The sequence below is a fragment of the Coenobita brevimanus genome, unplaced genomic scaffold (assembly GCF_032717465.1).
Source record: "Coenobita brevimanus isolate Jiangsu-jjx unplaced genomic scaffold, ASM3271746v2 jjx.HiC_scaffold_2779, whole genome shotgun sequence".
Classification (NCBI taxonomy): Eukaryota; Metazoa; Arthropoda; class Malacostraca; order Decapoda; family Coenobitidae; genus Coenobita; species Coenobita brevimanus.
In genome coordinates this window covers 97,501-109,330 of record NW_027643740.1, presented here as the reverse complement: position 1 = coordinate 109,330, position 11,830 = coordinate 97,501, and the positions used below count along the sequence as shown (strand labels likewise).

At 43.4% G+C, this 11,830-nt stretch overlaps 1 protein-coding gene across 1 annotated transcript; it reads right to left on the bottom strand.

The window, feature by feature from the left end:
• Positions 1-523: 523 nt before the first annotated feature.
• LOC145390059 (chymotrypsinogen A-like) lies at positions 524-9,089 on the bottom strand. The gene is made up of 2 exons (XM_080265135.1): positions 8,797-9,089; positions 524-1,412 (listed from the first exon to the last, which is right to left on the bottom strand). The coding sequence occupies exons 1-2, from the start codon at positions 8,979-8,981 to the stop codon at positions 614-616; spliced, it is 984 nt and encodes a 327-aa protein (XP_080121261.1). The 5' UTR covers positions 8,982-9,089; the 3' UTR covers positions 524-613.
• Between the last annotated feature and the right edge of the window lie 2,741 nt (positions 9,090-11,830).

Here is an 11,830-nt window from a genome sequence, read left to right as displayed (position 1 = left end):
AATAAACTACGGTACTAAAGTCGTTAGAAAATGATACACGATGAACAATTGATATTTATTTTCCTGTACATTATAACGGTGTTCTGCACAAATGTACACTGAGATTGTATCATATTGTGTGGTGCTGGTACTCTGATGGCCAAAGTTAGATGTTTTGTTACTTCTATTTCCAGACTATTTTATTAAGAGAAACCATACATAGCCAAAAGGATGAAATCAGTATCTATACCTACATATACAACTATTATGTTTGATGCAGTAGTAAGTTATCGTGCCATATTCCCTTTTTACTTCATAGGTGCCCATCCCATCTCTGGCACATATTCTTGAGCGGCTTAGTTTGCTTTTTATACCTAAGATTCGCTTCTCTGTTATTTATATCGTCGTTATATCAACATATTTTACATTAATAGCATACAAGACGATATTAAGTTGTAATATGCAAACAGGTAGCCGAGGAAGAGATGCTACTAAATCTCAGATGCAACCAGACGGTGCTAAGGTGTATATGTGTGAAATAATTGCTCGGAAAGAAGGGTTGTGGAATCTCCAAAGCAACTTAGAATACAACCTTTAGCTCACGTCTGTATGTGGTTGCTGGTAAGTTATGGCTCTACGGACATACAGTGATACCCGTCTTTATCTGAATCCAGGCGAGGTAGTGGGTGACCTTAGCATATACCCCGGGAGTGTCCACACCGGCGCAACCGTAGCCCCAGGACACAACCCCCACGAGATAATACCTCCCGTCTTCTCCCTTCCAAGCCAGAGGACCTCCAGAATCTCCTTGGCAGGCATCGTGGTTGTGCTTGTAGGTGCAGATCATGTTTGAGGTCACGACGTTCCCTAGGTAGCCTTGGCAGTCTGCAGTGAACATCAGGGGAAGCTCCACCTCCTGTAGCACCTCGCTGAATGATCCTCCAGAGGACGTCGCACCCCAGCCAGTTACGATCCCGTTCTGTCCCTCGAGTTTCTGTGGTGTGACGGAACAGGGCAGGCAGATTGGTTTCACGCCGTTACTGTAGGTCACTGCCTCACTCAGTTCCAGGAGAGCTATGTCGTTGTTCACCGTCTGCCTGTCGTAGGCCTCGTGTATGATGACTTTGGAGACCTGCGCTGTAATGGTGTACCGTGTCGGTCTGGTCGGGTCTCTCCAATGGTCTCCAAGTGTGACGTAGATCTGATCCATGGGGTAGTGTGCAGCGCAGTGGGCAGCCGTCACTACCCAGCGATCGGCAATCAGCACTCCGCCGCAAAATAGCGCGTTGATCACCTTGTTGCGAACGGCTGCCTGCCACGGCCACTCGTTCTGCCCAGCATCCTGGCCGTTTACAATCCTGGATGGATTTTTCAGGCCGCACTGCCCTGTCTGTGGCGAAGACGTAGGAGGTCGGGGACGAGTGGTGCCTGATCTGAGGAATTACAGAAGACTTAGTTAATACCTGGAGAGTTGTAGGTAGCAGACAGGCCAACTACAACGTGTTTATTCTAACCTGACGAACGTCCCTAGCCCCTTGCAGCGCAGCTGATGGCCGCGTGTAGTCAGTTGATTTAACCAGCAACCAGGGAGACTCATTCCTACCTCATAACTCAGAATTTCATGCAACCACAAATTAGCATGCAATTTGTGGGAGTGCCCCAGTTCTGTTCGATGAAGACAAACCGACTAGTGGTTGTCTAAGTGAAAAATACGCACTGACTGGAAAAAAAAAAAAACACACACTCAATGCACTGATGTATTTTTTAGATGGGGATGAATCTTAAGGAACTACCCCGTCCCTCTGTCACGCACTAGCATGCTTCAGACATGATGTGCTTCACCCCTGTAGACTTCAGCAACTTTAGCCAAGTACACCACACCACACCACACCAAACCACACACATCACACCAAACCATACCACACCACACCACACCACACCACACCACACCACACCACACTACACCATACACCATACCACACTACACCATACATCATACCACACCACACCACACCACCCAACACACCACAACACACCAAACAACGCCACACCACACACCATACCATTCCACACCACACACCATACCACTCTCACAACATACCACACCACACAATATCACCCTCCCACCACACATTACACCAGGCATGGGTCCAAGTACATGTGCCAGTACTTGTGAACAAGTACAAGTACTGAAGAAAAGTACAAGTACAGAAGATTTGCCTAGTACTTAAGTCCAAGTGCTTGACAGTGTACTTAAGTAAAAGTACATTTCAACAGATTATCTATTATTTTTTATAGACATGTTTATTTCAATTTCAGTAACAAATATCTAGTGAAGAAGCATATTATGGTAATATAATACAGTGATCTTACTAAAATGAATAGAGTTAAGCCCCACAAAAGTACCTATCTGTGTAGTTCTCAGATTTTAGACAGTGAACCTCGGCCCACAGCGCCTAAGGGAGGTGAAGATCTACCTACAGGGCGGCAAGAGATGCCCATAGGGCTTTGTGAGTGAAGGTGATCAGAAGTGGGCCAACTCGCAGGTAAAGGTAATGAGACAAATTCTAGTCAATTTTCTAGTTTAACTGATAATACAAATTTTAATAATACAAAATAGATTTGCGCTATAAACGAGAAGTGTGATACTTGCAGTTTAGAAAAATATGCAAGCAAATTATAATTTCCTTAGTTTGAATTTAATGATTTGCCTAGTAAGCAATAATGTCGGAAAATTAAACATTAACAAATACTGTACTAAGCTCAACCTGTGAGAGGTCCAGGTGGATGGTGCATTTAATGCCCACATTGTGAAACGTTTGTGGTTGCTCTAAAACTGTCAATTACAGAAGTTAAAGTTTGCAACTTGTTACAGGGCAGGTTATCACACATTTATTTGCCTTGTTTGAACACCAAAAATCCACATTTGACCAAACTCTTTATGTCTTAAAACAGTTTGCTGAGCCGTGTTCTGACAAATTTGTATTTATAGGCCAAAGTGCAGTTAGCCACGCCAGTGGCCATATGACAAAACCTCAACACAAAATGGTGGTCAGGTCATCGTTGGTGTTCAATATGAAAGTCAATCTTGGAATATGTACAGTACAATATCCAGTTAATTTCAATGCTTATAGATAGTAACACATGAAAATTTCTCAACTTTTTTATTAAAAAACCCTCCCCGCCCCCATGGGTAGTGGCATTCAGCTGGATACACCAGGCACGTAAGAGTTAACTGGTCATCCAAATTTGCTTTTCAAAGTACTGATACCATTACCAATACTGTACTAGCTACCTGTAGGACTTATCACTGGATTTCACAAACATCATAGACTCAAAATTCTTGTCTGCAAGCTGATATCTGTGCGGGCGGAAGATTTTTCCAGCGATGCTGAAGATCCTTTCCACAGGTGCAGAAGAAGCAGAGACAGATAGGTATTTTTGTGCCATCTTTGCTAGAGTTGGAAATGTCTCCATGTGCTCCTTTCAGTATACTAGTAGGCTACATCCCTTTCATCAGAAATGCATGGCTGACTCAGGTATCTTTGAATTTCAGTATTAATGGACTCCTGCACCTCTGTTACAGCTGTTGATTGTTGAGCTGGGGTGGCCATAAAACTTAACAGTTCTTCCTCTTTGGTTCAGAATTCCCTGAACTGGGCCCTGGATTATCTTCTGGAAGTTCTGTGCCGGGATTCATACTTGCAGGAACTGTAGCTTCTTTGGCCATAAACTGTGCTGTAGTTATGACAGAGGACTTCAGGTTCGCCTTTTCCTCCTCTTCAGAACATCAATCCATTTTAAACCTTGGTTCAAATATGGTTGCCAGTTAATATATTTTTCGATCTTCATTCAGCTGTAGGTGTTTCTGTACTGACTTCCTCAGTTCAAATACCAGAGCACTATTATACTTTGACTGCATCTGCTCTAGGTGAAACTTGAGCCCCCGTACACAAGGAATAACTAGACTTGAGGAAACAGAGTTCTGTCGTTGGGCACAGTCAGTGACCTCCTCAAATGGTTCAAAAATTTCTAGCACATCTTGAAGAATATTTTGATCATATGCTCCAAGGGTTGGGGCACCATCCAAACTACTTAGCTTTTCTTCTGGCCCTCGCAAAACAGATCTGATCATCTTCACCTGTGAATTCCAGCGAGTGGCACAACCTGATCTATTTTTTTTCTCCTTCCAGAACATCTGTGGCTATTGTTGACCTATGCACAAAAGATACCAATTTTGATGCTTTGCTGAGTGTAATATTTAAGTGTCCTGCATCTTTTAGGCTATCTTTTACCACCAACTGCAATGTATGAGCAAAGCAGGAGTTATGCTCAGTTGCTAATTCTTCAAACAGTTCAGCAGAATCAGCACCATCAAAATCATCAAGATCATCATCTTCCAAGTCAGTGTCATCATTTGTGTCAGTAGTGGTATCGGGGAATCCTGGCGTGTTGGCATCTGATAGCGAGGGTCAGCTGCAATAAGTAAACCACTAAAGTAAGGGCTGTCTACAACAGAAAAAGGCACAAGATCACATGCCACAAAGAGCACTAGTGCATCATCAAGTTACTTTTGACGAGCATCGTGTGTCGCACATTTCTTTGGGTCTGACACTGTAACAAAGCATTCCGTGGTTGACTGGCTAGTCCCAGTAGTGTTGACACGAGTGCTGACTTTCCTCTCATATAAAGCACTGTGTTTCCGCTGAAACAAAGGGAAAAATAACTATTAAGATGCACATATATATATATATATATATATATATATATATATATATATATATATATATATATATATATATATATATATATATATATATATCTGACAACTTTATTGTCATTAACCTAATCTGACAGCCTAACCTAACCATAGGGCTGTCGCCCCACCCCTCGCCGGTCTTAAAAATGATGTAGATAATATCAAATTTATAAAAAATACAGCTGGGGAGTGAAAAACAGGTTGAACCTCGTGCATGTAAGAAAGTAGAGGCAGTGAAAGGGTAAACTCGTCTGCGAAAGTCATTGGAAGTCCTACAATATTATTTTAGAATTTAATATTGTTAAAAACTCCCTAAAACTTTGAAAAACACCTAGAAAATAAAATAAAAGCCGGCTGCAGGCGGGCTTACTTTTTGTCTGCCCCATGTGCATAGAAGGAAGCTGGATTACTCATTGGGTATTATACAAATTCTTCTTTTAGTTGGCGGGGGTGTTGGTGCTACTATTACTAATACTACTTGTTAACCTTAGCAAGCTGTGCTTACTTTCATATGTTTGTAAAGGTTGGATGTAACATTTTTGGAGCTTGATATATCAATATCACACTGCTTGCAGACTGTCTTGAATGTTCCAGTAGTATATCCTGGTAATTTCAAGTGGCTCCATATGCCTGAATCCTTAGGTGATGCCATGATGCCACTCGTAGTGCTATAAATGGTGGCTACTGAAAGACTAAACTACAGTAGTGACCAGGTTGCAGACAGGAAGAAAGTCTACATGTTGTTGCCTGTTCAGTCTTGAAGTGTGTGCACCAGAGTTGCCAGATAGTACTACTACCCTACAGTAGTAGCTACAATGGAAATAATAGAATTACCACTAGTATTTAATAATTGACAGACATACTGTTTAGTAAAGCAAACAGTACAACTAAAAAACTTATTATAATTTGCTTAATGTCATAGTTAAAACAGTTATTGTTATTAAATTACAGTGTACTTATGCAATGTACCTTATATGATTATTACTGTACTGTACTGGAAAAGTACTTAAAAGTACTTGATTTTTCAAGTACATTTGGCCCAAGTACAAGTACACTGATTTTTAAAATCTCAAGTACAAATACTCAAAATTTTGTACTTAAGTGGAAATACAAGTACAAGTACTCAAAAGTTTGTAAAGTCCAAGTACAAGCACAAGTACTTGTACGTGGAACCAAGCCTGCATCACACCTCACAACACACCATACTACCCTGTCACACACCACACAAAATCACCTCCGCACACCACATCACACCTCACCACACACCACACCACCCTCTCATGCCACACAAAATCACCTTCGCACACCACACCACAGCTCACAACACGCCATACCACCCTGTCACACATCACACAAAATCACCAATATGTAGGCATTATATAGGCACTAGTATATATCTCATATCACAATGTGCAGGATGTAGTGTCTGCAGGAGACATACACAGCTTCTCAGTAGGAATGTCAATCCACATAATGTATATCCACAATCTGGTTGTCCCGGACTAATCAGGAATGCCAAACAGCTCTGATCATGTGCCGGAAACATGACCGACACACACACACACACACACACACACACACACACACACACACACACACACACACACACACACACACACACACACACACACACACACACACACACACACACACACACACACGCGCGCGCGCGCACATTCGTGCGCACACGTATGCCCACACACTTTAGCTGGAAGCCAGAGGGGGATATAAGTCCCAAATCACGTGTAGGAAGATTAGAGAACCTGAGAGACAGCCTGAGAGAAGAGGTTAGAGAGGGCCCAAAAATACGATCAAGGGCGGAAGACAGAGATGGGGTTAGCTAGGAGGTTTTGCCATCACGCTACGTTACGTTGTCAATCACGCGTCGATATAACTGTGTACAATTAACTCCGTAACCCAAGAGTGCTCTGTAACTCACCTCGCTTGTGATACACAAAGGGAGAAGGTGAGAAAGAGAGGCGTACCTTTTCACTCTAGTCGACGGCACATCATTTTACTAAGCAACGGCAAGTTCGAGCCATACGACGCCTCACGACCTTATAATGGTGGTACTTGGACAATTTACAACCAACCTCCCTATCTCTCTACGTCTGTCTACGGCGACTTCCATCGATACTGGCAGCAGCGGTGAGCAATGGTAAACTACGATAAACTACTCTCATCGATATTCCCACACCACACCACACCACGCCTCACAACACACCACACCACCATCTCATATACCACACAAAATCGCCCTCCCACTACACACCACACCTTACAACACACCACACCGCCCTCTCACACACCACACCAAATCACCTTCCCACACCACACCTGGCACCATACCATGGGGCAGGTCATTAACAGAAGGGCCCTGATACTTAGTTACATGTCTATCCTACCCTTGTTACCATTAAAGGATTGTTTTCAGCTTTGGAAGGATATTTAGCAGTGAATGGGTTGATGAAGGCTGTATCTATTTTCTGGAGAGAGACGCCTTCATGTGGTGATACCGAAGGGGAGGAGGGAGATGTTGCTCGGGTATACTGGTCCCCCTCAGTTCCCTCTCTAACCTCCGAGAGGAGGATGGTGGACTAAGGTCATACCGATGCCACCACGTGAAGGTGTCTCTCTCCAGCGCCAGAATACAGGGTGGAGAGGAAGGTGAGTGAGAGACTAACAAGGAGAGTGTATGTGAGCTAGGTGGAGGGGACGAGAGAGGTGGGGAGACCGAGGATGAGATGGGGGGAATGAAGTGGAGAAGTATATGAGAGAGAGAGGGGTGGGGTTATGAGTTAGGCGGAGGGCAGGAAACAGGGCGACATGGAGGCGATTTGTTTGTGGCCATCCCTTACGGTATTAAGGCGTATGGCTATAGACAGACAATATATAACTCTCCTCATTTACTCCCTCTGGCCATCTCTCGTGCGTTACGGGCACGGCTCAGTCAGTGTCATTGTCAATGCCTGCTCTGCATAATGTATTCACTTCCTACTCTCATTGTCACACTTGGCCAAGACTAGCAGACTGAGCCAAAGGAGTTTCTAGTAGAGCGCTATTTACGGACCATCCTGTACTGTATACAAAATTAAGGGCTGGATTCTGAGCAGCACTGGAGGCTTCGTAGCACCCTTTTCTCTACGATTTATTTTGCATATTACACCTTATCATCATCGCGTATGGTATTCATGTCGTTTAATATCGACATAATTTGCACCAACAATACACAAGAGGATCTATCTATCTATATACCTAGGCTGCTTCCCTCAAGGATAGGCAGGTAGCCCAGACAGGACCACACACTCATATTTTTTTTTTTTTTTAATGTGTCCGACCCTGTACATAGGCTTCACAGCCTGCTCCCAAGGCCCAGTAGTCCTCCTGCTTACCATACACCTCTACATGTCACCATTTCGGCGCTAACACCTACCGTCCATATTGAATACATGCTAGGGCTGTCTCATACAGGACTGGTGTATTGGTATTAGCGGGGGTAGTTACTCATCTAAACACTCACATTAACTCGTATCATAGCCCCAAGGGAAGAAGGGACAGATCCTCACCGCACCACACCGCACGAGAGTCAACTGCGCAGTTTAAGCAGCGACATCCTCAGCAGGGCCCGACAGAGGAGTTGGTTTACCCCTGCCACATCATAGTGGACCCATCCCCTTAGCCGCACCTGACCTGACCAGATGCGGGAAAATATCCCCTCAAGGGATATTGATGTATAAGATGCAGATAAAATCGCTTAGGTAGAGATGTTACGAAGCCTGCTATGCTGTGTACAATAGGGTTCAATGATTTATGCATTTCACGGTATCTTGTGTGTTGCAGGGGCAGCTGAGTATGTTGGTGTGGGCGTGTGTCACAGTGAAATTAGAAAATGGAGAGATAATCCACACTAAACGTTGATAACGTTGAATAAGCCGTCCCCACAAAGTGCAATAAATCTCTCGGTGCAGTGGAAGAGGAGGGTTATGCAATGCACCATCTTGTATGAAAAAAAAAGTCATATATACAACTGAGGCAAAGGACATATACAAGTACAGTACCTCGCCATGGCCGTCAGAATACAGGAGAATCCATTGTTTCTGTAGGGGAATATTTTGACGCTAGTGATGAAGGTGGCCACGAAACGGTTTGAATTCAGGGTGACATCAATGTATCCGCCCCCACAGTAGGAGATCCCGTCGCTGAGATTGTCCAAGCCATTCTGGGATATGGTCAAACGGTCCATCTGGCACAGGGGACTGCTGTAAACGTTGAAAATTGGGCAGTAGACGCGTATAACTGTGTTTATGGGTGCCTGAGCTACCCAGCGGCAGTATAGTGGGCTGGGATAGGCGTAGGGATAGTTAGGGAGGTTAAGGGAACGGACTGGCCCGCTTGTAAGGTCACAGAGCTTGTCCCGCACGAGAAAGAGCGTGGTTGAATCTTAGCCTCCTCCTCTGGTAAGATTTTGGCTTCTTCCCCAGGTAAGATCTTAGCAGCCTCATCCCTTGGTAAGAGCTTGGCTTCTTCCCCTGGTAAGATCTTGGCATCCGCTGATAAAATCTTGGCATCCGCTGGTAAGATATTAACCTCTACCACAACCCCCGCATCGCCACCAAAACACATTGATATAGCCTTAACATCGTCAACACGAGTCGGAGGTGCGTTTAGAACTGGCGCAAAATATGTCATGACACTCCGTATATTAGTGTCAGCTCGCCCTACACCGGTACTCATAATTTACAAGTTTCTCTCAGTCATTCGTGCACATTTCACTGGAGTTCGATTTCACTAAAGTTCAATGCGTTTCAGATTGGCGCAAAATCGGTCCTGACAGTTCTTATATTAGGGTCTATTCTCCCCAGAACGGTACAGTTTTCCTCCCTGACATTTTCACATACTTCACTAACGTTCAGTGTGTTCGGACAGTGCCACACCTGGGTCATAACCTACTTTATATCATTGCCTATTCGTCCCACTCCGGTGTCAGTAATATAGTACTCGTATTTCCTGTCCCGTTATTCGCACACATTTCACTAATTACACCACAGAGGTTTTAATAGATTTTCAGCTTTTGGTGTGTGAATGTGTGTTGGTTCGGTGTACAAAGATTCTAATGAAGGTATTGATGGTGCCAGACTGAGTGCAGGTAAGGCTCAACACCTGTGCACACATACATACACCTTTAACCCCCCCCCTCTCTCTCTCTCTCTCTCTCTCTCTCTCTCTCTCCTATAAACTGCAGCAACAAGTGTTCACTCTACGTCACTAATGTTTTAACTCCGCAACCCCACAGCTGTCACGTCACCCTCATTAAAATTTACCTTTTTACGTGTGAGCTTAAATAGATGTTATATACGTATGGGTTAAGGTTTTAGCTCATAAGGGTTTACGTCTGAGGGTTGGTTGTCTAAATCCATCCGTTTCACGTCACACACACATATATATATATATATATATATATATATATATATATATATATATATATATATATATATATATATATATATATATATATATATATATATATATATATATATATATATATATATATACACACGTGGTGATTGAATAAGCTCCTCATTCCATTCATATTTTGCATTTTAACCTTTCTTTTCCCAGACGATTTCCTTCAGTTTCATTAAAACTCATAGTTGTGACAGAGTTATTGAAGCTTATATCTAGCCCCACCAGATTGAAAATCTCCTGTATCCTGAATGAAAATGAGTGGAGAGAGCTTGAATATAATGAAAAACTACCTCTTACGAGTGAAAGATAAAGGTGCTCTAACCGTATGTGGCCCACAAAGGTTTACGTCCTAGGGTTGGTAGAATCTCGGTGCTTACATAAGGCCACTCAGAAGCGAACGATTGATGACTCTTGTCTTTAATGTCTGAACAAAGTAACCTAGCCCCGGATCCCAACATTCCTGCTGGGACGATCAAAGACTGGATGAGAGGCAGACATGGACAATCAAAGACTGGATGATAGGCAGACAGGGACGATCAAAGACTGGATGAGAGGCAGACAGGGACAATCAAAGACTGGATGATAGGCAGACAGGGACGATCAAAGACTGGATGATAGGCAGACAGGGACGATCAAAGACTGGATGATAGGCAGACAGGGACAATCAAAGACTGGATGATAGGCAGACAGGGACGATCAAAGACTGGATGAGAGGCAGACAGGGACAATCAAAGACTGGATGAGAGGCAGACAGGGACGATCAAAGACTGGATGATAGGCAGACAGGGACAATCAAAGACTGGATGATAGGCAGACAGGGACGATCAAAGACTGGATGATAGGCAGACAGGGACAATCAAAGACTGGATGATAGGCAGACAGGGACGATCAAAGACTGGATGATAGGCAGACAGGGACGATCAAAGACTGGATGATAGGCAGACAGGGACGATCAAAGACTGGATGAGAGGCAGAGTGTAAGAGAGTATGATGAAGGTTAACGATATGAATATAAGACTATGGGCAATTCACTAATTTGCACTGCCCTTTCCCCAATTGTTATTATGAAGGAAGTTCATTTGCCACCAGGAGACAATCAGTTTTGTATAGACGTGGACACACTTTCATTTTTTTTTTTTTAAATGCAGAGAAGGAACCAAAGGCTAGAAACCATCATAGTTGTTCCCTAAAAACAAACAAACAAGAGAGAGGCAAATACAAGATCGGTTCCTTTCGTGATATCTGGATTGAGTTTAAAAGACTGGAGTTCACAGGCACAGGGAAATACAGACTGAGGAAGACATTTTTAGAGCTCATGTGAAAGTATAGAGCTAAACAGAGCTAACTGAAAGTTTAGGATAACGCCTGCATTAGAGAGTTGGACAACTGTATTCCCGTCGGTTAAGGGAGCTTTCTTACACCTTTTCTTAATCAATTTATTTTGTTTATTACACTTTACTGTCCTCTTTTGTGTTAAATAATTCCTTCCAGTATCGGCATTTTCTGCATAAACAGCGTACAGAAAGATATTCACTAGCCGGATTCGAAACTAAATCGCTAAGGAAGAAAAATTAGGGAGCTTCCTTACCCTACGAGAGTACGGGGCTGGGATTGCATCGAAATCTA